This window comes from Desmodus rotundus, chromosome 9 (genome assembly GCF_022682495.2).
Source record: "Desmodus rotundus isolate HL8 chromosome 9, HLdesRot8A.1, whole genome shotgun sequence".
In the NCBI taxonomy this organism is placed as follows: Eukaryota; Metazoa; Chordata; class Mammalia; order Chiroptera; family Phyllostomidae; genus Desmodus; species Desmodus rotundus.
In genome coordinates this window covers 39225567-39251105 of record NC_071395.1, presented here as the reverse complement: position 1 = coordinate 39251105, position 25539 = coordinate 39225567, and the positions used below count along the sequence as shown (strand labels likewise).

General features: G+C 52.7%; 1 protein-coding gene across 4 annotated transcripts; it reads right to left on the bottom strand.

The window, feature by feature from the left end:
• Nucleotides 1-1514: 1514 nt before the first annotated feature.
• SHD (Src homology 2 domain containing transforming protein D) lies at nucleotides 1515-8319 on the bottom strand. 4 transcript variants are annotated; one of them, XM_053911477.1, is made up of 8 exons: nucleotides 8261-8319; nucleotides 7498-7706; nucleotides 6955-7248; nucleotides 5560-5665; nucleotides 5293-5481; nucleotides 4187-4310; nucleotides 2937-3056; nucleotides 1515-1892 (listed from the first exon to the last, which is right to left on the bottom strand). In XM_053911477.1, the coding sequence occupies exons 2-8, from the start codon at nucleotides 7642-7644 to the stop codon at nucleotides 1673-1675; spliced, it is 1200 nt and encodes a 399-aa protein (XP_053767452.1). In that variant the 5' UTR covers nucleotides 7645-7706; nucleotides 8261-8319; the 3' UTR covers nucleotides 1515-1672. The 4 variants fall into 4 exon arrangements, with proteins under 4 accessions (XP_053767452.1, XP_024424360.2, XP_045058526.2 ...); XM_024568592.3 differs by lacking the exon at nucleotides 8261-8319 and adding an exon at nucleotides 8143-8195; XM_045202591.2 differs by lacking the exon at nucleotides 8261-8319 and adding an exon at nucleotides 8143-8195 and having other exon boundaries at nucleotides 6982-7248.
• Between the last annotated feature and the right edge of the window lie 17220 nt (nucleotides 8320-25539).

Below are 25539 nucleotides of genomic sequence, written 5' to 3'. Positions count from 1 at the left end.
TCTTTGCCTTTGTCGTCTCGCCTCAACAGGTAATGCCCTTTACAGCAACAGCCTGTACCGGCCCAGGGGGCCCCAAAGAAGACTGAGTCATGGCCTGTGGAGAGGAATGTGCTGGACATCCCCAGGGAGGGCCAGTAGGGCCACAGCTTCTATTCCATCTCGGTTCCCCACCCCACCCTCACCCCTCAGTCATGTCTGGCCCCAAACCTTGCCCCAGCCCCAGGCCCAGTCACCCCGTTTCTACAGGCAGCATCTCTCCCAGCCCAGGCCCCTCTGGGCATCCAAGATCAGGAGGGCTCCTTGAACCTGAAAGAGGAGTCAGAACCCCTGGAGGCAGAGAGGAAGGACCCTCCAGGCTCTACCTCAAGATGACTGGGTCAGGTGCTCTCTCCCTCCTGGGAGCACGCCCACAGGCCCTTCCCTTTCCCCCTTCTTCCCCCACAGTGTGCATCTCCTAAACACAAGGGTCCCCGTGAGACTTGAAACCAGGGGAGCAATGGGCAGTGGCAGCTCTCCCTGGGCTCACCCCTCAGCCTGTCTCCACGGCCCCCTTTTCTCGGACTTCTCAGTGAGCCAAAGCAGCCCCGCCTGGGCTCTCCTGCTGCTTGTCCAGTCCAAAGCCCTTCCTTGTGTCACTGTCCCCAGCTTTAGTAAGTGTCCTCTCAAAGTCAAGAAAAAAAGGTATGACTGCTTCCAGGGGTGACAGAGAGTCCAGCAGTCCACCCTGAGACCCCTGTCCTCATTTCTTTGACCATGGACCTCTCCTTTGCACCCCAGGACACCCTGTAAAGGCTCATGAAGAAAGCAAAGCCAGACTTTGTGGCAATATGGGGGTGCTAAAAACATTTGAGGGGTTACCTGGGGTCCCAGGGTTCTCAGGGATGGCTGGAGAGGTCCACTGAGGCGAGGGGGCTATGACAACTCACCAGCTCCCCCTTCTTATCCTTGGAGGGTCATGTACGATTAGCAGAGAAGGGATGCCTCCAGCCTCCAAGTAGTGCCCTGAGCTGGAAGCCCCGTCCCCAGCTGGCGCCTCCCTGGAGGCAGGTCGGAGTCCGGGGGCAAGGAGGGAGATCGGACTCCCTGGCATTTATCAGCCTCTGGGGTCTTCTGCCCTACAGTCACCTTGAAATGACACCAGCCAGGCTGGCTCCCCTCCCCCACTTCTGCCGTTTCCATGGGGACAGATGTCCTTTCAGCAGCAGCATCAAGCCTCAGCTGCCTGCCCTAATGGAGAGGAGGGGCGGGATGGGGGCGGGGCTGGCCTGAGAGCCCTCTCTGGGTTTCTCCATCGTTATCTGAGGGTCTGCACTGTCTACAGCTCTCAGAGTCTTGGTCCCTCCCTGAGAGTAATTCAGGCTCCAACCCCAGCCCTGTCCCCAAAATGAAGAGCTGGGGATGCCCTTCTCTCTCCCAGGGTCAGTCTTTTTCTTCCTTCCCGGGGGCTGGGATCCCGTCCTCCCAGAAAGGACGCTTGAAATACACAATAACTTATTTATTTTCCAGGCCAGAGGAAGACTTTCAGACACAATCCGGGACCCTAAAACCCCAAAGGGGACCTAGAGGGCAGCCCTAATGAAGACCCAGGGCCTGGAAGGGTAGGAAGTCTTTCCCTCGGGCTTCCTCCAGGACTTGGAAGACCTCCGGCGTTTGCAGCCAGTGAATCTCAGTCTCACGGAGCTGGGCAGGGGGCAGAAGCTCCAAGGCAGGGGCTCTGGGTGGCCACTGGGTACAGCAGGGCCAGGTGCTCAGCACCCTGCACGGGCAGCGGGCGTGAGCTGTAATGGAGCACCAGCTCGGGCACACTGGCGAAGGGGCTGCTGTGCTGGCCCAGCACCAATTGGTTCTCTCTGGTCCGCGCAAACTTCAGATGCAGAAAGCCCTGGCTGCTTCTGGGGAATGAAGTTGCAGGGGGACTTGAGCATCCAGACAGACCCCAGCACCCTCCCCACACCTGAAGCCACCCCCTCATGGGCCCTGGAAGCCAGGGGTGGAATCTCCAAGTGTTTCTGGTAAACAGCCAGTTGGTACAAGGTGTTGGCCTTCTCCCCACAGCGGGAATGCCTTCTATGTGTGTCCCCTATCAGGGCAGGCTGGGGGGCCTGCCATTCCCTCCCCTGGAACACAAACTGCACTTTCTCTCCAAACCTCCTGACCCCACCTGGCCTCCCTACTAGTGAACCCCCAGGCTGGGGTCCCTTTCCTTTCTCTCTGTCTCTGGTGGGTGGAATAATGGAGAAACCGGGGATCATTTTATCACCATCATTAATATGAGTCAAGTACTTCCTGTTTCTGAGGCACTATTCTCAACATTTTTCCTGTATTTTTCCATTTAATCATTGCAGTATTGCCGTGAAGTTGATGCTGTTACCCTCCTTTCATAAATGAGGAAACCAAGGCTCAGAGGGGTTGAGCAATTTAGCTATGGTCACACAGCTAGAAAGTGGTAGAGGCCGGATTTGAACCTGCCTCCAAAGCCCTCTTCAGTCTTGGCCTTTTAGAAAACTCCGTCAGATGCCTAGTAGAATCTTAGGAGTGTTGTATGATCAGACACACTTAGAATCTTAGGCAGAGAAGCATGTAGAACCAGGGTCTCCAACTCAAATGCCTACAGGCCACTCAGATCCTGGCCCCGGACAGACACAAATAAATATACTTTAACTTTTGGACTGGGGCATCTGGTTCTCCATCCCGCTGAAGTCCTAGATCTTCCACTCCATCTTCTTGCATACCTACCATGACAGGGAGCTCATTCTCAGTAGGAACCTTGCCTGTGGTCTCCCTGGAAATCCTACTCATAGGTCCCGTAAGTCCCATTCATTGGCCTGAAAGCCCAGCCCACTAGCTGCTGGAGCTACATTCCTCTGCTCCCACTGAATAAACCCCAAAACCATGATGCATGCAGTCCTGTGACCTTCTGTCCCTGAAGGTCTCACCTGAGGGACAGGGAGCAGTCTTGGGGGCTGGTCTCACTGAGCCGCACAAGGTAGCTGCCTTCCTTGCAGAGCAAGAGGAGGTTCTCGGCATCTGCCCGGCTCAAAGGGCCATGAAACCACCTGGGGTGTGGGGGCAGATGTCTCAGGAAGGGCGATCCCCTTCAAACACACCTGGGGGTCTGGTGCAGGCACAGCTGGTTAAAGGATTTTTGCCCTCCAGGCAATCCAAAGAGAAAAAGACCTTGAGTTTCTCAAGAGGAGCCTGGTTTCCACAGGGAGGCAGCTGAGTCCAGGTCAACGTGGAGGTACTCCCACCGATCCAACAGTTACCCCCGATGCTGATCTCAGCCTCCCTGGGCTGGGTAATTCAGCGCCCTCCCTAACTCCCGGACTTGAATCGCCTGTGTATCACTTTCATGAGATTTGCCACAGCCTGTATCCCCACCCACCGGTACCATTCATGACTTAACATTTTTCTTTAACGTGCTCAAAGAGAGGTGGCAGTTGTGAGCAAGGTTTCAGAGACAGAGGAGCATCAGGGACTTTGTGGTTGTTTGTACTGAAAGCAAATTGAAGAGCATAAACTTCTCACCCTGCGCTTCTCACCCTGCGCTAGGTCCGTATCGCCTGCCTACAAGGTTTGGGAATGACTATAATATAATGACATCCACAGGGCTGGGACCCGGGGGCTTAGGGAGTCCGTCAAGGACTCCTGAGCTGGGGGGACACAGAGAAGACCCAAACCCTTTCAGCTTGTGCACCTCACCCCAGCCCAAACTTGGGACATCCTCAAAATCCTGTTCTTTCAAGTTCTATCCCAGTCTTGTGCTGGGGGTGAGAATGATTTCTGCCTCTTTGTTTTCAGGCTTATAAGCCCCACGCAAGCGAAGGAAGGAAGGAAATTCCCTTTTACTCTGTTTGAGCTAGGTACCAATTTGGGGATTTTAAGCCCAAGGCTCAGAGAAGTTAAGTGACTTGCTCAAAGTCGTACAGCCAGGGAATGCAGACCGGAATTTGAACCCAGAACCTGATGCCAGAGGGACGTGAGACTCCATCTGATTCTGCTTTGCACCTAATTGCATTGTCCAGCACACAGCAAGGGTGGGGCCCAGTGAAGATTACTTGAAGAAATGAATGAAATGAAGGAATGAATGGATTAAGTTCCTCCAACCCCTGCTAGTCCCGGGAATCTGTAGCTGGAATGGGGCCGGGAGAGATTTAACTCTTTCATCTTCAGTTTCCCCACTCACGGCTGTTTCTCCAGGGGCAGAGCAGGGTCCACGCGCTCTGCGGGATGGGGACTTCTGGGTTGGGGTCTCCAGAGCTCCTTGGCTGAGCCGGGGGTCCTTTCCCACTCTGGACTGTCAAACTGCACTGGAGGGGTAGGGTTAGAAAGTAAATGTTTAAGTCCAAGGTACCTGGGAGGGGCGGAGTGGGGATAAGCCAATGGAATCTCAGTAGAAAGGAGGTGCCAATGGAATCCAGAAGGGGGGGTGGGCTTTTATGGCTGGGGCAGAATTGGTACAGGACCAACCAATTGGCCTTCAGAAGAAAGGGAGGGATGCGGTCATCCATAAGTCAGGTGTCATAGATGGGTGGTACAGTTCCATGAGTGACAAATCAGAGAGCAGTGGGCGTGGCTAGAGTGGTGAGTTGGAAGTTCTGCCCCATTCCAGGCAAATCATAGAACTAGAAAACAACCTCCGATGTACAGACAAGTAAACTGAGGCACATGGCCCAAATTCCCCTCCTCGCAATACAACTTATGGGGAAAAGTTGGGTTTGCACAACTCCTCCTGGTCCAAGCTATTTTATTTCTTAAAGCTGACCTTACTGTTACTCCTTTCATAGAAGAGGAAACAGATTGAGAGACTTGTCCAAGCTCACCCAATCTACCTGATGACAGCTGCTGAGAAACGCTACCCTCTCCCCAACAACTTCTATGTAATTCAAGCACTTTATAGCACTAAATTGCCAACCACCCACTTGGTAGGTATCGTAATGACCCCCATTTTACAGGTAAGGAAACTAAGACTCAGGGAGATAAAATGATTTGCCCAAGTAAGGACACACACTCAGGTCTAGTCTGACACCAAAGCCTTTCCCTGCACTATACTGAGCAGAATGAGTAAGTCCTATTGGACTCTAAAAGGTGTTTCTGTTTCTAAGGAAGATAGTTTCTTCTGGGAAGAGAAATTTATGACTATCAGTCATTCATACTTTAGTGAGAATTAACAAACTGCCAAAGTGGTTGATAACTGGGGTCTACTTTGTAAGTTGGAACAGGGAGTGGGATCAGATGAGGAAATAGAGGGACTCAGGCATTTAGAAGTTCAGGTCTGGGTTTGAGAAGCACCTGCAAATGCCTTGGAGATGTGGTCTTTCTTCCACTCCCAGGGCTGGTCATACTCATCCGCTGGCCGTTCATCTTCCTGGGGCAGCCGGCTCTGTCGAGGCTTCTGCCCTGAAAGAGGCCTGTCTCCTGGCTCCCCATCCTGCTCCTCATAGGGAGTGTCATACAGCTGCACTGCCCTGCAAGGCAGTTCTGGGAAACCAAGGGCACTGGTCAGATCCCACTCCCACCTGGGACCCCGAAGTCCTCCCCCAAGCCCTGCTCACTCACCACTCACGACCCGCTGGGCATCATAGGGTTCCATGTAGCCATCATCTGGGGGTGGCAGATGAGGCTGGGCATCAAAAGGGTCGGAGTACTCGGTATCAACTTCTGACTGGGGAGAGAAGGAAAGGAGGGACACTGGCTGAGGGAGACCAAGCCTGGCTGTGGAGACTCCCTGCTGTGTGATGGTACCCCCTCCGCCTTGCCCTCTCTGGGCCATCTGACACATCCCCTCTCAGCAGTTCTTTGTGTGCGGCTGTGGGGGAGTCGTTGGGAGTCTACCACCCACAAATGTTTACAGACAGATGCCAGCTTCCCCTGCTCTCCTCCTTCATGCAGTTCTGATCCTGATGGAGACCCTCTCACTTCCCCCCTCAATAATTTTATATTTTTAAAGATTTTATTTATCTCTTTTTAGAGAAGGGAAGAGAGGGAGAAAGAGAGGGGGAGAAACATCAATGTGCACTTGCCTCTCGAGCGCCCCCTCCTGGGGAATCTGGACTGCAACCCAGGCATGTGCCGGGACTGGGAACCAAACTGGCCACCCTTTGGTTCACAGGCCTGTGCTCAATCCACTGACCCACACTAGCCAGGGCCCTCCTTCAATAATTTTAATGTTTATCAGCTGCCAGCACTGTTTTAAATGCTTTACATATATTTAATTGTCATATCAACGCTCAGTAAGCACATTATCTGCATTTTATAGATGAGGAAGTCAAGACACAGAGAGGGTAAGTGACTCACTCAGGGTCACAGAGCTAGTAAGAGGCAGGCTTTGATTCCAGGCTGTCTTGAGTCCCTGCTCCTCCTCCCTTTCTATGTGCCATCAATCAAACACAGCCTCTCCTGACCCTCCCCAAAACCTTCTCTGTCTGCACTGAGGGTTTGCAGAGATCCTCTAAGAAAATACTACGAAAAGCATGGGCACTGGAAGTAGGTCTGCAGCTAGAGCCACGTGAGCTCAGGCAAGTTGCTTCTCTTCTTTCCTGTGTGCCTCAGTTTCCACTTCTCTAAAATGGGAAGCGTGACAGAGGGTAATGGTAGGGATGTTTTAGTGCCCCATAGGGGAGTGAATCGCTTGGATCTGTTTTAGGAGGGTCCCTCCAGCTGCCAAGAGAAAGGGAAGCTGGGGGAAGGGGACTGGAGAGGAAAATCAGGGAGAGGAGGACAGGAGGCCAAGGCAGGGCAGTCAGAGAGGTAGGTGTGACCAGCACTATGCATTGAAAAGGGACAGACGTCAAACTTGGTCCAGCAGGTGAAGGCCTGGGGAGTGTCTGGCTGGCACCCTGGCCTGTCCCTGGGGCCACACATTAAACAGGCTCCCCAAAGTCCAGGAGCCCAGCCTGGCCCTCCCCACCCAGCCTCCTGAGGCCACCCAGCTTTCCACACTTAGCCACCAACCTCTGCCCCTGCACTGCCCAACAAGACCTTGGCTCTGGCCATGTCCGCCATGTCAGCTGCCTCCACCTTGATGAGTCTGTGCTTGGGAGAGTCGTACTTGGAGTCCCCTGGGCCAGCGGGGTCCGGCTCCAGGCGGCTGTCAGCATCCTCATAAGGGTCCTCGAAGTCCAGATTCTTCTGCTCCAGGTAGGCCCTCAGGATGTCGCTTTCCGTGTAGTCAGGAGTGGGTGGCTGCGGAGGGGGCCTCCGACCACCAAAGCTCAGGTAGTCCCGTAGCCACTTGGCCATTTGTCCCTGCGTCACCCCAAACCTGGTTACTGTCAGAGGAGGACGCACATGCCCTCTTCCCGGGTCCTTTCCTCCGCAGAGCCCCCAGGGAGGAGGGGCAGGACGGGTAGAGAGAGGAGGAGGAGACGGAGGGGGAAGAGAAGGAGGAGGAGGAGGAGGAGGATCAGGTGTGCCCCTTCGCTGGGCTCAGAAGAGGGTAAAAAGGAGAGAAAAGGAGGAGACGGAGGAGGAAGGAGGCGCAAAAGCCCACCTTACCCCGGCCCTGGAAGAACCGCTGGGGAAGGGGTGGCCCCGCAGGCTCCAGAACGCCAGACGCGCGGCCGTCCGGCCAAGGCGAGGGGCAGCCGCGGACGCGCGCGGAGTTTCCGCGGGCGGCGAGGTGTCCGTGTGCGAGTCGACCATCAGCCGCCTCCGGGAAGCGCCGGGATCCCTTCCGGGGGTCCAGGGGTCGAGGAAAGCGCTGCCTGCGGACGCCCCCAGCCCTGGCTCAGCCCGGACCCCCGGGTTCTCCTCCGGGCAGAGGGCGGGCTCCCCCGGGGGCGGGCGCCCCGCCCAAAGTTGGGCGGCTCGGGCTGCGACCCCGACGCGGAGCGACGCGGAGCATCCTTCGCTGCGCTCCCCGCCGCTCCTCGGGGAGCCACAACCCTCCGGCCGGCTGGCCCCCAGCCCCGCCGCCGCGCTCCGGCCCCGACCACCGGCACAAAGGGAAATAAAACCTCCCGCAACCCCCCCTTGCGTTTTTCGAAGAGACTTTACCCGCCACCGCCGGCGCGCTGCCCGGGGTGGGACTGTGGGGAGGGGGCACGCAGGCGGACGCCCGGACCCTACCGGCCTCCCACCGTGCCCGGGGCAGGGTGTCAAGGCTTCTCCGCCTCGCCCTCCGCGGCTTTCCCCACTCACTGCGCTCCTCCTGCGTTCCCCTCGGAGGTGGCCGAGACCTTCAGCTGCCCTGGGGGGGGGGGCACCCGCTGCCCACCGAGGAAGGGGGGATCAGAGGCCGCGGCAGCTGGACACTGACCTGGCGGGCCGAGGCTGGCGGGAGCGAGCGAGGAGCGCGGGAGGAGGCAGCCGACAGGGGCTGACCTTCAGGAGTGCGAGAGGTGCAGAGGCGGGGTGGGGAACAGGGAGGGAGGGAGGGAGGTGGAAATTGGCCGGGAAATAGGGGGCTGGACTTGACCACGAGACGGGGCAAACTGACCAGCAGAGGGGGTGAGAGTGACCACTACTGAGGGTTGAAATTGAACCAGGATCTGGGGGCGAAACTGACCAGGAGATTGGGGGTGTGGAAATTGTTGCAGAGGTCACCGGCAGCGATATTGTCGCAGCTGAAGAAAGAGGCAAGAGCAGGGACGGGGATCTGGCTTCGCTTCCCCGAAGAGGGCTCTTCTCTGTACCCCGCTCCCCAGGGGGACTAATTGTAGGATGGGGGAAGAGGGTTGGGGCAGCTGGCCAGGGGAAGGAAGATGGTATCTGTGCCTGGCTAGTGTCCTCAGCATCTGTCCCTTTGTGGTTTCTGGGGGTGGAAGCAGGGAGGGGGAGAGAAATGAGAGGGGTCTCGCCAGGCCGAGCTGCCTGACGGCAGCTGCAGCTGTCCTGGGGCCCGGACACGAAGAGGTTTGTGGGGGAGTGAGAGAGGCAAAGGGGGCTTCTGGCCACCTCCAGAGTAAACACATTTTTCTTTCCCCGTAAGAGGGGGCTTGCTCATTCCCCCTAATATCGGAATGAGCGAGGGGTGGTCGGGAAGGATGGCACCCAGACCTGCAGCAGGCAGGTGCCCATGGCTCGGAGGGGAGGGAGGACCAGACTGAAGGCAGCTAGCTGACAGCGCCGTGAGCTGCCCCTGAGAATCAGTGGGGTCGCCCGGGCTGTGTCTCTGCCATCTGCACCTTGCTTTCCTGAGTTGAAAAATGGGGCTTCTAATAGAAAACCCCCAAAGAACTAAAGGAAGGACTGCCAAAGGGAGTGAGTTTCCTGATGGGCAAACTGAGGCACAGCGAAGGGGAAGGGCTGCTCGGGGCCACCTTGCAGCTTTTCACTCTGAACGCTGTGATGTGGCCTGACTTGGGGTGGCATTAGAGGCCTGCCGGAGTCTCTGTATAGAATCAGTGGTTCTCCATCTCCCCTCCACTGCTAGCCCCATTTTCCAGATGAGAAAACTGAGGTCCAGAGCTGACAAGGCGAAGCAGGGGCTTGCTTCTCCGTGTCTTCCCCTTCCGCGCTTCGGCTGTGTCACCCAACACAAACCTGTTGAACTCAGTCCCCCCTCCTGAAGCACGTTCATTCACCAACCACCCCCCACCCCAGGCCCCCCCAAACCCTGCCCACTCTGATCGGCGACAAGGCAGCCTCCCTGGGGACCGCCTGGTGGGTAATAGTCCTGTTTTCTGTCAGCCACCAGGTAATTCCGGGCTGGCTCAGGGATGAGCTGATGACAGATCTTATCAAATCGGAGTCCTCACCCTGTCAGATAAATACTTGGAGTCTGAGGTATAAATATTTGAAAGGGGCCTTCTAATTACAGTTTGTGGCAGGAATAGCAATGAGAGGCCCCGGAGGCAGAATCAAACGGCATTTGACTTTCCTGCGCTTTTGAGCTGGCTTCTCCTGGGGCTACCCCTCCACCTCAAGGCAAGGAGTGGGGAGGGGGTGCGGGAAGGAGCTGGAGGAGGTGGACTGGAGGAGAGCCAGGCTGGGGGTCCGGCGACCTTGAGGTGTGTCCTATAGAGCCACATAACCTCGTCTGCTTTGGCTTTCTGATTGGAGTGGAGGGAGCCATGGAGCAATGCCTGGGATGGAGGGGGAGCGGTACGGGGTGGACAGAGGGGAGGAGGTCGGCTGTCTGGGGTCTTGGGCTGAGGGAACCTCCCTTTCCCCAGTACTTCCCCCAGGCAGTTCAACAGGGGCTCCTCCCACCTGACCTTGGGTGGGGACCTGGGCAGCTCTCCCATCTTTGGTGTGGGAGTGTAACAGCTAACCTCTGTTGAGCACTTACTGCCTGGCACTGTATGTGGCACTTAAACAAAAAAAGATTTTATTTATTTATTATTAGAGAGGGGGAAGGGAGGGAGAAAGAGGGGGAGAGAAACGTCAATGTGTGGTTGCCTCTCTTGTGCCCCCTATTGGGAGACCTAGCCCACAACCCAGGCATGTGCCCTGGCTGGGAATCAAACTGGCAACCCCTTGGTTTGCAGGCTGGTGCTCAACCCACTGAGCCACATCAGCCAGGGCTGGGGCACTCTTTTTTTGAGATATAACTCACATACCTTACTCATTTAAAGTGGACATTTCAATGAGTTTTAGAATGTTCAGAAGATTGTGTAACCCTCACCACTGTCTAATTCCAGAACATGTTATCACCCCAAAATCAGCAGTAATTTTTGTATTCTCCCCAAATCTCCAGCCCACGGCAACCATAAGCCCACTTTTTGTCTGTGGATGTGCCCGTTCTGGACAGTTTACATAAATGGAATCACACACTATGAGGCCTTCTGCATCTGGCTTCTCTCACTGAGCACCATGTGTTCAGGGCTCATCCATGCTGTAGTGAGTACCAGTGCTTCACTCCTTTTCGTGGCTGAGTAATATTCCAGTGCATAGAGCAAGTAGGTGCTCCATATGTGCTTAGGGTGGATGGGAACTTGGGAAGGGGCTGGATGGGGACCCTGGCTTGGGGCTGTGCCTACCTCTCTGTCCCCCCTGGAAAATCAAACATGGAGTGGGAATGGGAGCCGAAGTACCAGAACAGAGGGGACAAGGCGGGGACGGCTTACTGCTATTCTGATGGAGGAGGCATGGCCCCGCCTTAGCAGCTCCTGAGGGCAAATGGGAGAGACAATCTGCCCTCAGAAGCTTCTAGACACGGTCATGCCTTTCTTAACACACAGTCTGGTGGGAGAGACATGGTCTTGCCCTCAGAAGCCCAGTCTGATGAAGGACACATGTGCGTGCCTTCACAGGCTCTCGGTCTGAGCGGGGAGGTGTGATCCCACCCTCTGAAGCACCCAGTGTGATGGGGGAGCACAGCTCTGACTTCAGGGGCTTCTAATCTGAGGGGAGACATATGGCCCTGCCCCTGATGAAGACATGAACACACCCTGCCCTTTGAAGTGCCCAGTCTGGTGGATGGAGGAGACTGGGCTCCGACTTCCAGGAAACCAGTCTGACGGAGGAGGCAGGAGCCTGCCTCCAGGGGTCCCAGTCTGATGGGAGAGACATAGCCCTGTCGTGATGTGTCTCCAACCTGATGCAAAGGCACAGCCCTGCTCCTGGAGACTCTGGTCCGTAGAGCTTGGTGATCAAAGGTATAGCCTTGGAGCCTTGCAGTTTCAAGCCCAGGCCCTGCCCTTCACTAGCTCAAAGCCCTTGGAGCCTCCCCTGCTCTGTAAAATGGGGCGGCAGTGGAGCGGGTGCCCGAGGGAGTGGGCAGGGAGCTCCGGTGTGGAGGGAGTTGGGTCTAGTGCCTGGGCCACGGTGAGGGCAGCCCCTCATCTCCTTTGTGACGCCCAGGCTCTGGCAGGCTCCAGCAGCAGGGGCAGCCACCCCCTACCCCAGTCCCTCTGATGCGCTCCAGCAGCCAGCCAGGCCCCAGGGGAGTTGATGGAGATTCTGGATGAGGCCTGACAGTTCCCAAGGACCAGATGACAGACATGGAGCTCATGGGAAAAGGGGACTGTCAGCAGCAAGGGGGGGGGTAGCTCTAGACAGCAAGTGTGTTTGTGTGCATGTGTGTGTGTGTGGGAGTGTTCCAGGGGAAGAGAGGGAAGGGTGGTGGGGGGTGGGGAGCAGGCAGACGCAGGAGAGTCTACACACATGACAGCCCCCAAATGTGTTGCTGTCCCTCTCTGCTTGCTCGGTCCTGGGAGCCCCCACAAGGAAATGGAGGCCAAGAGCAAAACTGCTCCCAGATCATGGGGTGGGAGGAAGAAGTGCAAAAGCCTGAGGGGAAGAAGAATTAAGGGGACACTGTCAGGGGCAGATAGAGGGCTGGGGAGGGTGGTGGGGTGCGGGCAGAAACAAGAGCCTCCCTGGGCCTCGGTGCCCTTATCCGTGGATTGGGAGACACCCACTCCATCAGGTCACATTTACTGAACACCCATTAAGAGTCTGGATGGCCTTGGGAGCTGGGGACATACTCACCACCGCAACACCCACCCTTGCAGAGCTCACTGTGGGTCGCGAGCAGGGTCTGGCAGGTAGACCCTCAGGTAGCCCCCGATGACCCCAGCCTCCTGGTGCGGACGCCCACGTGCAACCCCCTCCCCTCGCATGTGGCTGGGTCCTGAGGCTTGCTTCTAATCAGAGGAAGGTGGCAAAGTCGATGTCACTTCCAGGAGACTGTTCCTGTGCTGGTCTCAGAAAGCCAGCGATGGAGAGGTCCATAGGCAGGGACCAGACAACCTCTGGCCAAGAGGCCATGTGTCAGCAACTGAATTCTGCCACCACATGGGTGAGCTTAAAAGCAGACGCTGTCCCGCTTAGGCCTTCAGAGGAGACCCCAGCCCTGGCTGACATCTTGATTACAGCTGTGAGAGACCGTGATGCAGAGAACCCGGCAAAACCATGGCAGACTCCTGTGGTTCTCAGCTGCTAACTTGGGATAATCTGTTATGTAGCACCAGATAACTCACAGAGGGAGGAATGGGCAGTAAACACACCGCCTTCAGGTGCCCCTCAGAAGTGTCTTACTCTGCCTTATTTCCATCTCCGTTCTCACCACCTCTAGTATCCAAGTATTCTGTTCACATTTCATTATTATATTTAGGTATGTTTACTGTATTATCCCCCATGTTCCAACCAGAACATCATCTCTATGAATGGGACTGTCTCTTTTACTTCACCTGCTGTAGCCCCAGTGCCTAAAACAGCTGCGCACATAGTAGGTGCTCAATGAATTTTTTTTAAATTATATTTTATTGATTATGCTATTACACTTGTCTGATTTTTTTCCCTTTAACCCCTTCCACCCCTTCCACCCCACTCCCTCAGGCAATCCCCCCACCATTGTTCATGTCCATGAGTCGTGTGAATAAGTTCTTTGGCTGCCCCATTTCCTGTACTGTACTTTACTTCCCCATGGCTGTTCTGTAACTACCTGTTTGTACTTCTTAATCCCCTCACCTCCTCACCCACTCCCCCAGGATCCCCTACCATCCGGCAACCATCAAAATGCTCTCCATATCCATGATTCTAACTCTGTTCTTCTTCTTTGCTTAGTTTGTTTTATAGATTCAATTGTTGACAGATATGTATATATTGCCATTTTATTGTTCATAGTTTTGATTTTCTTCTTATTCTTAAATAAGTCCCTTTAGCATTTTGTATAGTAATGGTTTGGTGATGATGAACTCCTTTAGTTTTTTTCTTGTCGGAGAAGATCTTTATCTGCCCTTCGATTCTAAATGATTGCTTTGCTGGGTAGAGCAGTCTTGGTGTAGGTCCCTGCTTTTCATGACTGTGAATATTTCTTGCCAATCCCTTCTTGCCTGCAAAGTTTCTTTTGAGAAATCAGCTGACAGTCTTTTGGGAACTCCCCTGTAGGTAACTAACTTCTTTTCTCTAGCTGCTTTTAAGATTCTCTTTGTCTTTAACCTTTGGCATTTTAATTATGATGTGTCTTGCAGTGGCCCTCTTTGTATCCATCTTGTTTCCGACTCTCTGTGCTTCCTAGACTTGCATGTCTATTTCCTTCACCAAATTAGGGACATTTTCTTTCACTATTTTTTAAAATAGATTTCCAATTTCTTGCTCTTTCTCTTCTTCGGGCACCCCTATGAAGTGAATATTGGACCATGTGAGGTTGTCCCAGAGGCTGCTTATGCTATGCTCATTTTTTTTTTTTACTCTTTTTTTCTTCTTGTTGTTCTGATTAGTTGTTTTTTGCTTCCTATGTTCCAAATCATTGATTTGATTCTCGGCTTCATCCACTCTACTACTGTTTCCCTGTAAATTGTTCTTTATTTCAATTAGTGTATCCCTCATTTCTGACTGGGTCTTTTTTATGCTCTTGAGGTCCTCACTAAGTTCCTTGAGCATTGTTATAAGCAGTGTTTTGAACTCTGGATCTGATAGATTGCTTATCTCCATTTTGTTTAGCTCTTTTTCTGGAATTTTGATCTGTTCTTTCATTTGAGCCATGTTTCTTCACCTCCTTGTTTCAGCAGCCTCCATGTGTTTCTATGTTTCAGGTAGAGCTGCTTTGACTCTGTGTCTTGGTAGTGTGGCCTAATGTAGTAGGTGTCCTGTAGGGTCCAGTGGCACAGCCTCCCCTGTCGCCCAAGCTGGGTACTCAGTATATGCCCTTCCTGTGGGCTGAGCACACCCTCCTCTTGTAGTTGAGCCTTGGTTGCTGTTGGCAGGTCAATTGAAGGGATTTACCCAGGCCAGTCAGCTGCAAGGACTGGCTGTGATCACTGACCACCACCCTCTGCCCTCTGTGGAGGATCAGGTGCAGGGACAGGGTGTTGATGCTCTGATGTGGTCTGTAGCCTCCCACTGGGTGCACAGGCTCTGGGGTTTCTGGGGTGGTGCAGGGCAAGGTCAGCCCCCACCTGTGTTCTGCCCAGGGCCACCCTGCCTAAGCTATGAAGCAATCTGAGATGGCTGCTAATTGTCCTGGGCTTGGAGATTCCCAGGCAAAGCCAAGCTGTGAATCTAGGCTGGCCTGGAGCTCACTGAGGCCAGCTGTTGCTTGTTTGAGAGGATTTAGGAAGTTGTAAAGCATGAGCTATAACCAGCCATTCATATGGAAAAGCAGGGTGGGTGGGCCCGTAAGTTGGGTCAGGCAGAGTCTCTAGGGATCTTCAAGGTTGGTCAAACCGTGTTAGCCAGGTTGATGGAGTCTCAGATGTGGTACCCGCTTACTGGCTCTGTGGCTCTGTGGGGGGAGAGTTCAGAAACGGGACAATGAACTTTGCTCACCTTGATGACAGACACTTCAGTTTCTGCCTGTATGCCACTGGTGCCTTTCAAGCTGCCACCCCAGTGCTGGATCTCAGAGGGAGTGAGCCTGTGTAGGTGAGTCCGTGTGTGGGTTCTTTAAGAGGAACTGCTTGGGGTCCAGAAGTTTCTCCCCCTGACTCAATCCCTACTGGTTTTCACAGCCAGAAGTTATGGGGACTTATCTTCCTGGCACTGGAACCCTGGGCTGGGGGGTCCTAGTGTGGGGCTGGGACTCCTTACTCCTGAGATATCCCTCCCAAGTTTTTATCCACTATATGTGGGCGAGAGACCAGCCCATTCCATGTTTCCACACCTCCTACCAGTCTGGATGGATGTGGTTTCTTTAATTCCATAGTTGTCAGACTTCCATTTAAGCTGATTTATGACAATTCTGAGTGATAGTTGTTCTATATTTTAGGTGTAATTTAATGTGGTTGTGCAAGGAGGCAAGCCACGTTTGCCTACACTGCCATCTTGACTGGAAGTAATAAATATTTTTGTGAATGAGCAAATGAATCCATACACTTGCATTGGGAAACTAAACAAGCAAGTTTGTGTAAAGAGCTTAGCACAAGGCATGGCCAATGCTAAGTGCTCCACCAACGTTAGCGGGTGCTATTGTTACAGAGCAAGGGGGGGGTTCACGATAAATTATTACAGAAAGGATTCCCCCTTTCTGTCTCTGGAGGTTCCTTCCCCCACGCCCACCTGCTAGGTTCGCAATGCCCACCGCCAGAGGAAAGACGTCTCTCAATGCCAGAGACTGGTGAAAAGGAAAGGAATTGTTTATTTAAAAGTTACACAAACTTAGAATAATGACCTAATGTCTTCAATAAGATACTAAAGTCCTCTAGAATACCCACAGATGCACAGTCCTTCCCTCTCCCTGTGCCCAGTCTGGGGTACCGTATCTCAGGAAAAGAAGTAGAAGTCCGTGATTCAGGCTCCTGGCACCATCAGCTGGGTGGCTGCTGCAATCCCCAGGTAATCCAAAGCCATGTGGCACCTTCTCATGGCCCACCAGCAAGAGTCCTTTCTCCCCTTTCTTCCTGGCAAAGTCTCTCCTACTGCCTAAGCCGCGTGGCAAAAAGAAGCACTCGAAAACCTCATGGTCCTTTCTACTCTCCTTCAGAACCGCGTGGTCCTCTCTTTACTTCACCAAAGCTGCCTGATCCTGGCCCTCTTCCTTTCCCCTCAGAACCTCGTGGTACTCTCCTCTTTTACTTCAGAACCACATGGACTTCTATCTATCTACTTGCTTCAGAACCTCGTGGGTCTCCTCTCCCCTACAGAGCCACATGGTCTCCTCTCCATTTACTTTGGAGCCACGTGGTCTCCTCTCTCTTCAGAGCCGCATGGTCTCCTTTCTCCCCCAAAATCTTGTGGTCCTCCCCCACTATGGCTGCCGCGCCTAGGTTTAAATCCCAGCGCCCATCTTCCTTTGCAGCCCCATTTCCGACTCCTCCTACAGTCAGTTACACCTGCCAGCATCCCCGTATTCTTCCAGCTTTACTGGGCTGCCATAGTAAGTCTGGGCAGGTGTGGCCCCATGGCATGGAGCCAATCATCTCCAAGCTCTCCCACAGGCCCTGTAACCAGGGGGAGTTGCTTCCCAGTCCCATCTTGGGTGGAATTTGGTCCCATCCCCCTGGCTCAAAGCATGGCCACAGCTACTTAACACATCCATGAAACCAGTTAAAGGTTATAGATATGTTAAATGACTGTGCCAGGGGTTAGCTGCAAAGCTCTTGCTACCCAAAACAGCTCTGAATGGCCCTGTTCCATGTGTCCCATCCCCCCTGGCTCAGGCCTGTGGGGGTGAAGACATCCTATATACATTTTTCTAATATTTCCTGGACACCCCGAGTCCTGGACCCCATTACAAATCCCTTCTTGGGGCCCTCCTCTTGGCTGCACCCTGCTTCACTATTACTTGTTAAATGGACCCTGGGTACTCCATCCACTGTACCACACTGAGGAGAGGGAAGGTGGTCCCTTTCCTAGAGGTGACTGTGGCCAGCAGAGCTGCAGAGACAGTGTGGGCTTAGAAACCAGCAATGGAGCTAGCTGTCCTGGCCACCTTGCCCGGAGGCCGTGGAGAGCTGAGCTGGGCGACACACGCAGGGGCTGGAAAACTTTCTTTCTAAGCACATTTGCTTGGTGAGCCATGGACTGTCTGTTGTAACTGCTCAACTCTGCCGCTGGAGCGTGGAAGAAGTAAGCGCGTTATGCATGCAAATATGACAGCCAGTGTGCCAATAAAACTTTATTTACAAAAACATGCTATGGGCCAGGTTTGGCATGGACTGTTTTTGTAAATAATGTTTAGAATGGTGTTAGGTTAATAATTAATAATAGTAAGTAAATACTAGGAAAAGATGACGCATGCACACAGCAAAAATTGTGGTGGATCAATATGACAGAAGTACCCTGACCGGTGTGGCTGAGTGGGTTGGGCATCGCTCCTCAAAGCAAAAGGAAGCTGGTTCAATTACCATCAGGGCACCTACCTGGGTTGTGGGCCAGGTACCTGGGTGGGGATGTGTGGGAGGCAACCAATTGGTGTTTCTCTCCCTCTCTTTCTCCCTCCGTTCCCCCTCTTTCTAAAAAATAAATAAAATCTCAGAAAGAAAATAAAAAGAATGACAAAAGTACAGGAAACAGTCTGAAAGAATGAATGGATGTGCACCAGAGAAGCCTCACCTGCCCCCCTCCCCCCATCTTTTTCACAACTCCTTAAGCTGAATGACTTGTTTGAACAGCCTGGGCACAATCCACAATGCTGAGCTGGGGAAGCAGGCATGGTGTGCTGGTCAATAAGTCACATCAGGATCTCTGGCTTGGGGCAGTGGCTTGTTGCATTCCCCGATTTCCGTGGTGGAAATACTCCTGTTGTGGCTAAGTTTCAGGCACAAATGTGATGCTGCTGAGTGCCGGGCTGAGAAAGGCTCTGCACCACGTGTCAGTTCTCAGCAGCTGCCAGTTCAAGCTGGCTGCCACCCACTGCGGTCCGGGCTTCACACCAGGACCCACAGGTCCCATCTCCAGTGATGAGAGGCCCCCAAGTCCTCATTAGAAGCCCTGGCTGGATCGCAAGTCGCCTCTTCATCCATCATATCTAAGCAGGAAAATTCTCGTAGGAAAGTGGACCCCAAAAGGGGAGGTTTTCATCCCCCAAACTCTGATAGTGGAAAACACAAAGTATCATTACCAAATACCAAATGAAAGGGGTGAGAGCATGAGCTCGAGCGTGGAGGGTTGATGTCAAATACCCTGGGTGGGTGGGGAGAGAGAAGAGAAGGCTGCGAAGGGGTCTGGTGAGGGCACAGAACTTCACCTAGAAAGTACAGAGTGGGAGAGGGTTACTCCAGAGCTGAAACCGGCGACTTTGAAAGAACGTGAGCTTGGGAAGCAGACTTAGGGGCCAGACGCCCATACTGGCTATCAACTGCTGTACAACAAACACCCCACTTCACATACTAAACAAAACACACTTACCTCACGGTTTCTGAGGCCGGAGTCCAGCACTGGCTGAGTTTCACGTTTCTCTGCCCCCTCCTCAGACCCTGGCAGACAGAAGGTACCCAGGCCAGATGAGCAGGGTCCTTTTATTGGTCCCAGATGGTTTTGTGGCAAGAGGGAGGGAGCCAACCAGGGATGGGTAGGCTCACCCACATGCCCAAAACATGTCCGATGTTTGAAGGACTGTCCTAGAGAGGATGGCTGGAAGTGGCTCCAGCAATAATGCACCCCTGAGTTCTGTGCTAGGAGGGTAGCAATGTGAGCTGGGGACCCCGAGGTCAGGAGGACTGGTGGGTGGGGAGACAGAGAAACCCAGGCCTGTGGCTAAAGCCCTTGCTGTCCTCGCCAGCCTCAGAGGACATCCAAGATCGTCTGGCTACCACTCTCAGTGCCAAGGCCTCCTCCCCAGACCCCTGGCTGGGGCCGGACCCAGGGAAAGGCCCGGGTGGGGCTCAGTCAGTGTCCTCTGTGTTGGAACACACACATACCTGGCTCAGAGAGGCAGTGACGAGAGTCCAGGGTACAGGGTCGGCCACCTCCCTGTTCTTCACGGTGCCTAGGAGAGGTGAGATTTAGCTGATCACACCTTGTCCCTAAAGCCCACCTCTGAACTGTTCCAGAAGGGAGAGTCAGGGGGTGGCCATTTCTGCCTGTTCCCAGAGAATATGCGAACAGCCCAGACGTTTGGAAAACTCCTGGCAGGACCCATTGCAATTTCCCCTGCATGCTCCTTGACCCAGCAACTCCACTTCTGAAAACTGGCTGATGGAAACCCCCGCCCAAGCAGGCAAAGGCTCCTGTGCCAGGCTCCAAGTCTAAACTCAAAGCCACATACCACGATGATTAAGATGGGCAGAGCTTGGCTCCACCACTCACTCATGGCTGGGCGGCTTTGGGCAAGTGGCTGCACCTCTCCGGACCTCCATCTCTTCATCTACTAAGTGGGTGATAACTGCACTGATGACAATGGCTCCTGTGTACAAAGGGCCCCCTACCACGGGTCCCTATCTGGGGCTGCCACCCAGATCTGTTTCTGTCACCGAAACACAGCCCCATGGCTGCCAAGGGTGCCCGTGCTCCCCACCCAGCTCTCCACCCTCCTCCTGGCCTTTGGGGCCTGCAGGTGCTGGGGGGACACAAGTGGGTGCTCTTTCCCAGATCCTGCCCCTTCAGTGGCCTCCTCGCTCCTAGCCTCCTGCAGAACCACGACCTTTACCATCCGCAAGCCCCCTGCCGTGCTGACCAAACATCTCTCATGCTCTAACATCTTCTGTGGCTCCCTATTGCCCTAAACTTTGTACTCAAGGTCTCTGCCCATCTTCCATCCTGCACACCCTGTGCTTACACTTGCTAAGTCACTCCATGGCTTCTCATCTTCATCCCTTCACCGAAGTCATTCCTCCTCCTGGAATACCTCCATTGGCCTCTGGTTCAGTTGGTGAACTCCTCCTACTGGTCCTTCAGTGCCCAGCGCACGTATCTCCTCCCCAGGAGGCCTTCCTCGCAGTTCAAGCTCAAATGAGTGCTGCACACCCACGACCACAGTGGCCTCTGTCCCCTTACCAACTGCCTCCCCAACTATGCCGTGGGCTCCTGTCTTGTTCACTGCTGAATCTGCAGCGTCTCAAACGCTTCTTTTTCTTTTTCTTAAAAAGAAATTATTTATTTATTTTGTAGAGGGGTGGAAGGGAGGAAAATAGAGAGGAAGAGAAACATCAATTGGCTGCCTCTCGAACACACCCCGATGGGGGATGAACCCACAACCCAGGCATGTGCACTGACTGGAAATCGAACCGGCAGCCTTTTATTTTGTGGGACAACACCCAACCCACTAGCCACACTGGCCAGGGCTCTTTTCTTTTTTTTAATCCTTACCTGAGGATATGTTTATTGATTTTAAAGAGAGAGAGAGAGAGAGATCAATGTGAGAAACATTGATTGGTTGCCTCCCCCATGCACCCGGACTGGGATTGAACCCACGACCGAGGTATGTATCCTGACCAGGGAACGAACCCTCAGCCTTCTGGTGTACAGGACAATGCTCGAACTAACGGAGCCACCTGGCCAGGGCTCAAACAGTTCTTGACACAGAGTAAGTGCTCAAGCAAGGTGTCTAAGAGCAGGAGGGAAAGTGGGGGCACCACTCTGGGGACTCATTAGGGGGAGGCAGGAGGGGGCTCAGGTTGGAGAGGAGCAGCAGACCGATTTTCCAGCATTAATCCTGCAGCATCGTTTGAGTCCTGTTTTTGCCGCATGCGCAAGTGTGCATGTGTGTGTGTATATAAAATAAATGGCTTTACTAACTGCCTCTCCTGAAATTCTTCACCAGAAAGGCCAATTTATAATATTTTGCCAAAGTTCATCCAGTCATTAAAATCTAAATACATACATAACTTTACAATCCAGGTAAAAAAAAAATCATTTTCTGGTAAGAACCCAAATGCGCATCAAGAGAAGAGTGGATAAACAACACGTGGTCCAGCCACACATTGGAATATTACTCAGCCATGAAGATGAGGCAAGCTCTGACACAGGCCACCACGTGGATGGACCTTGAAAACACGACTCTCAGCAAGAGAAGCAGACACAAAAGGCCAACTGGGTATGTTCCATCTATGTGACGTGTCCAGACAATCCCCAGACACAGAAAGTGGGTCACCAGTTGACAAGGGCTGGAGGAGAAGGGTGGGGAGTGACTGCTAGTAGGGATATAGGGCCTGTGTTTTAGGTGATGAAAATGTTCTGGAATTAGGTAGAGGTGGTAGTTTAGTACATTGCAAATACACTAAAAACCACTGAATTGTACACTTTAAAAGGGCAAACTGGATGTTATGTAGACACATCTCAATAAAGCTGTTGTTAAAATGGTAAATAACCAAAAGATACAATTTTTCACTGTGTTTTTATTTATTTTTTAAAGATTATTTATTTCTTCTTAGAGAGAGAAGAAGGGAGGGAGAAAGAAAGGGAGAAAAACATCAATGTGTGGTTGCCTCCCACACATCCCCTACTGGCAACCCAGGCATGTGCCTTGACTGGGAATCAAACCGGTGACCCTTTGGTTCGCAGGCCCACGCTCAGTCCACTGAGCCACACCAGCCAGGGCTTTTCTATTTATTTTAATCAAATCTAATTTTTTAAAAAGATTGTATTTATTTATTTATTTATTTAAGAGAGAGGAGAAGGGGGGAGAAAGAGAGGGTGAGAAACATTCATATATGAGAGAAACATCAATTGGTTGCCTCTCACATGCCCCTGACCGGGGACCTGGCCCACAACCCAGGCATGTGTCCCGACCAGGAATCAAATAGGTGACCTTTGAGTTTGTGGGATGACATCCAACGCACTGAGCCATACCAGTCAGGGTTCAAATCTGATTTTCTAATCAAAGGAAAAAAGCTCCTAGCAAAAATATGCTTAAATAGTACAGAAGTATGCAAAGAAATTATAAGCTCTCCTTGTCCTTCCCCCAAATCCTTAATACCATACTGGGGCAACAATTCAAGTAAAAATGTGACTGTTACTGGCTATATCATATTCCACTGTACAGTAGCTTTGTTCATCAAGTCCCCTATCATTCATTGTACATCTAGTTTGCTTCATGTTTTTTTGTTTTTTGTCTTTATAAATAATGCTGCTACAAGCACCCCCCCCCAAAAAAAAACCCTTTGTTTCCCAGGGGCAAGGTGAAATGGAGCTCCTAGACTTCATGAGGGAAGGTCACACAAAGAAGAAAGCCACAGGGGACAACGAGGCAGAGCTCCTGACATCTGTTCTGCCTCAGCCCCTCCTGTTTAACCCTGAGCTCCCCGCCCCAGCACGTCAGCCTCCTGGCTGTCCCTATAAACAGGCCCAGTTTGGTTCTACCTCTGGGCCTTCATCCTTGCTGTTCCCACAGCCCAGGACACCCTTCATCCTCAGACTCAAGCTCCACTGGCATTTCTTCTGACGTTTCCTGGACCACCCTGGCTAAGCACCCTCTCTTCTCTGCGGCCTGTCCAGTCAGTCTCTCGTGACTGATTTCCATGTCCCATGTACGCTTATTGTGAGTGTGCCTGAGTACTTCTTTATTATCTCCTTTCTCCACCGCAGTGTGGGCTGCACGGAGTCAGAGACTTTGCCAGTCTTGATCCCTACAACATCCCTGGCACCCAGCCTACTCCTTGGCACATAGCAAGTGCCTAATAAATGACCGTTGAATGAAAAAGAATGAGGGAAGGAGAGAGAAAATGAACAGATCAACAGTATGTAAACATGCACTGAATTTCACTGAACAAAGGTATCTTTTATTATCATGTATTTCTGATTTCAAATTATGCTGAAATGTGAAAAACTATGAAGCTTGGAACTGGTAAGATTGGGTCATTCATTCAAAAGTGGTATGAAGGATGAGATAAGAGCACTGTGAAGGGGAATAATGGATGGGTTAGATGGGGGACCAGGAAGAACTCTCTGAGGGGGTGAGATTTAATACAAGACCCCAAAGGTGAAGAAGAGCCAGCCATATGAGAGCAAAAGAAGAGTGTTCTGGGCAGAGGGGACCGCTTATGCAAAGGCCCGGAGGCAGGAACAATCGTGGCTGCTGGAAGGGGGAACGTACATGTGCAGGGCCCCCCTCTCTGGGCTCACTCTTTTACTACCAATGGTCAGGGTCTCCAGGCAGGCACTGACCGGAGCTCTGAGAGGGCGGGGAGATTAATACTGAATGGTGAGAAGTGAGGCCTGCAGCAGTCACTTGCTCACTGGGTCAATGTCTGAGCCAATGCCGGCTGTAAACCACTCTCTGTGGACTCCGGGCATCAGGTCTGTCTGTCACAATTGGTGTGGGAAGCCACATGGGGACACTTGCCTCATGTTGAAAGGGACCACCAATGGCACATGTACTGCCTGCTGGTCTTTGGGGAGCCTGAACTTGGAATCTTTGATGGGTCAAAGTGGGGCGGGCAGCATTTCTGTGGGGAGGACCAAAGTGTCAGGGAGCTGCTTTCGGATGCAAGGGTAGGCCACAGGTAGAGGGATGGGACTTTGGGAGCTGTGTCGGGGTCACCAAGACTACCCATGGGTTCAGTGATTTGGTAGGAGGACTTCTGGGGCTCAGTACATAGTCATACTCAGGGCTCCTATCTATTACAGCAATAAGTTACAGAGAAAAATCAGAAAAGGGAAAAGGCCCCTGGGGCAGGTCCAGGAAGACCAGGTACAAGCTTCCAGAGTCTTCTCCCAATGGAGTCATACGGGACGTGCTCTCAATTCCCCCAGCAATAAGTTGTTACAGGTGTGAAATGTTGTCTCCTAGAGAAGTTCATGGAGACCTAGTACCCAGAGTTCTCACTGGGGGCTGGTCATGCAGGCGCCTCTGTCCAGCACAGACCGAGATTCCAGACTCCAGGAGGAGGGCAGGTGCTCAGCATGAACCACACTGTTTGTACAAACAGTTTAAGCTCTCCGGGAGGGGCGGGGGGTGCATCCTGAAGTTCAAGTTCCCAGATGCCAGCCAAGGTCCAACTTTGTGAGCCGGCCTTTCTAAGGATGGCAGCCCCAGACCTGCTGCATTAAAGCTTTCTGCACAGGAGCCTGAAATGGGACACATAGGGAAGGTGGGTTTGGATCATGAAAAATAATTCCATTAGATAATTAGAAAATAAAGCACTTAGTGTTTTGAGCACCTACTGGGTGTCAGGCACCACATAGAACACTTTCTACTGCCTTCAAAATCTCTATGAGACGGAGTGATGTACCCATTCTACAGAGGAGGAAACTGAGTCCTGGCAGTTTCAGCTGCTCGGTCACACAGCGTGAGTACCAGAGCCAGGATTTGGACCTGGGGACACAACTCTGGGGAAACAGTGTAGTATAGCGATTAGGAGCATGGGTTACCAAGCCAGGAGCCTGGCCTCTTCCACACCCTGGCTATAACATACCCTCTCTGGGCCTCAGTTTCCTCATCTGAATGGATATTACCCGTCCACTTGTGAGGATTTTTATCAGCACGACACTTAGCGCAGAGCCTGGCACACAGAAATATCTACCAGTGCATTATGGAAATAGATGGTTCCCAGTGGGACTCTCAGGGCGAAAGGACCGTCAAGGACTTGAGGTCCAGCACCCTGTGCTCCAGTGTGAAAAGACTGGACTGCATTCCTAGCATAAGTGTTTCAAAGATGAGGGCACTGAGTCACACAGGAAAGGACATCAACTAGGCCTCAAACCCTGGGCCCCTGGAAGTCAATCCTAACATCTTGGACTCACACTCCCAGGCGTGGGAGCTCACATTTTTCTGTGGGGTGAGGATAGGCGCTCAGAATTCCAGAACTCCTTTCCAAACACTGAATCCTACGTTCCAAGACCCCCTCCACTCTAAGGCATTGGGTTTGCCCCAACACAGTTAGGAAGAGAAGCTGTGGGGCTCTGCGGACAAAGAACTTAAACCCCTCCTAGGAATGCGATTGGCTAGAAACCCCAGGGAGGGCGGGGCTTAGCAGAGTCCCACTCCCACTCCAGAAAGTGAAAAGTGTAACTAAGAATACAATATTTTAAAGAGAGCCCCCCCCCAACCATAGTGATTCTATAAAACCCAATTAGGGGAAGCTAATGAATAAATATTCCAAGCTCGCTCTACCTCCCCACCCCCGCCTGTGATTGGATATATCCAGGGGAAGGTTTAGTGAAAGCCCACCTTCCGCGGAAGGAGATTGGGGTGGAAGCCCCGCCCCGCGGAAGGCCGTAGGAGAGAAGATAAAAGGTTCCAATAGGACAGTCATCATTGGAAGACCACGTGGGTCAGAGCTCCAAAATAGGCCCTGGGTATAAAGCCCTAGACGTCCAACACTTACATTT

Bases quoted from the DNA above. Each gene is read 5' to 3' on its own strand.
- SHD (XM_053911477.1), bottom strand. From the start codon at position 7,644: ATGGTCGACTCGCACACGGACACCTCGCCGCCCGCGGAAACTCCGCGC. The intron at 5,482-5,559 runs GTGAGTGAGCAG...TTGGTTTCCCAG, and splicing joins TGCCCAGCGGGTCGTGAGTG to AACTGCCTTGCAGGGCAGTG. The intron at 4,311-5,292 runs GTGCTTCTCAAA...CTACCCCTCCAG, and splicing joins CATCTCCAAGGCATTTGCAG to TGCAGTTTGACAGTCCAGAG.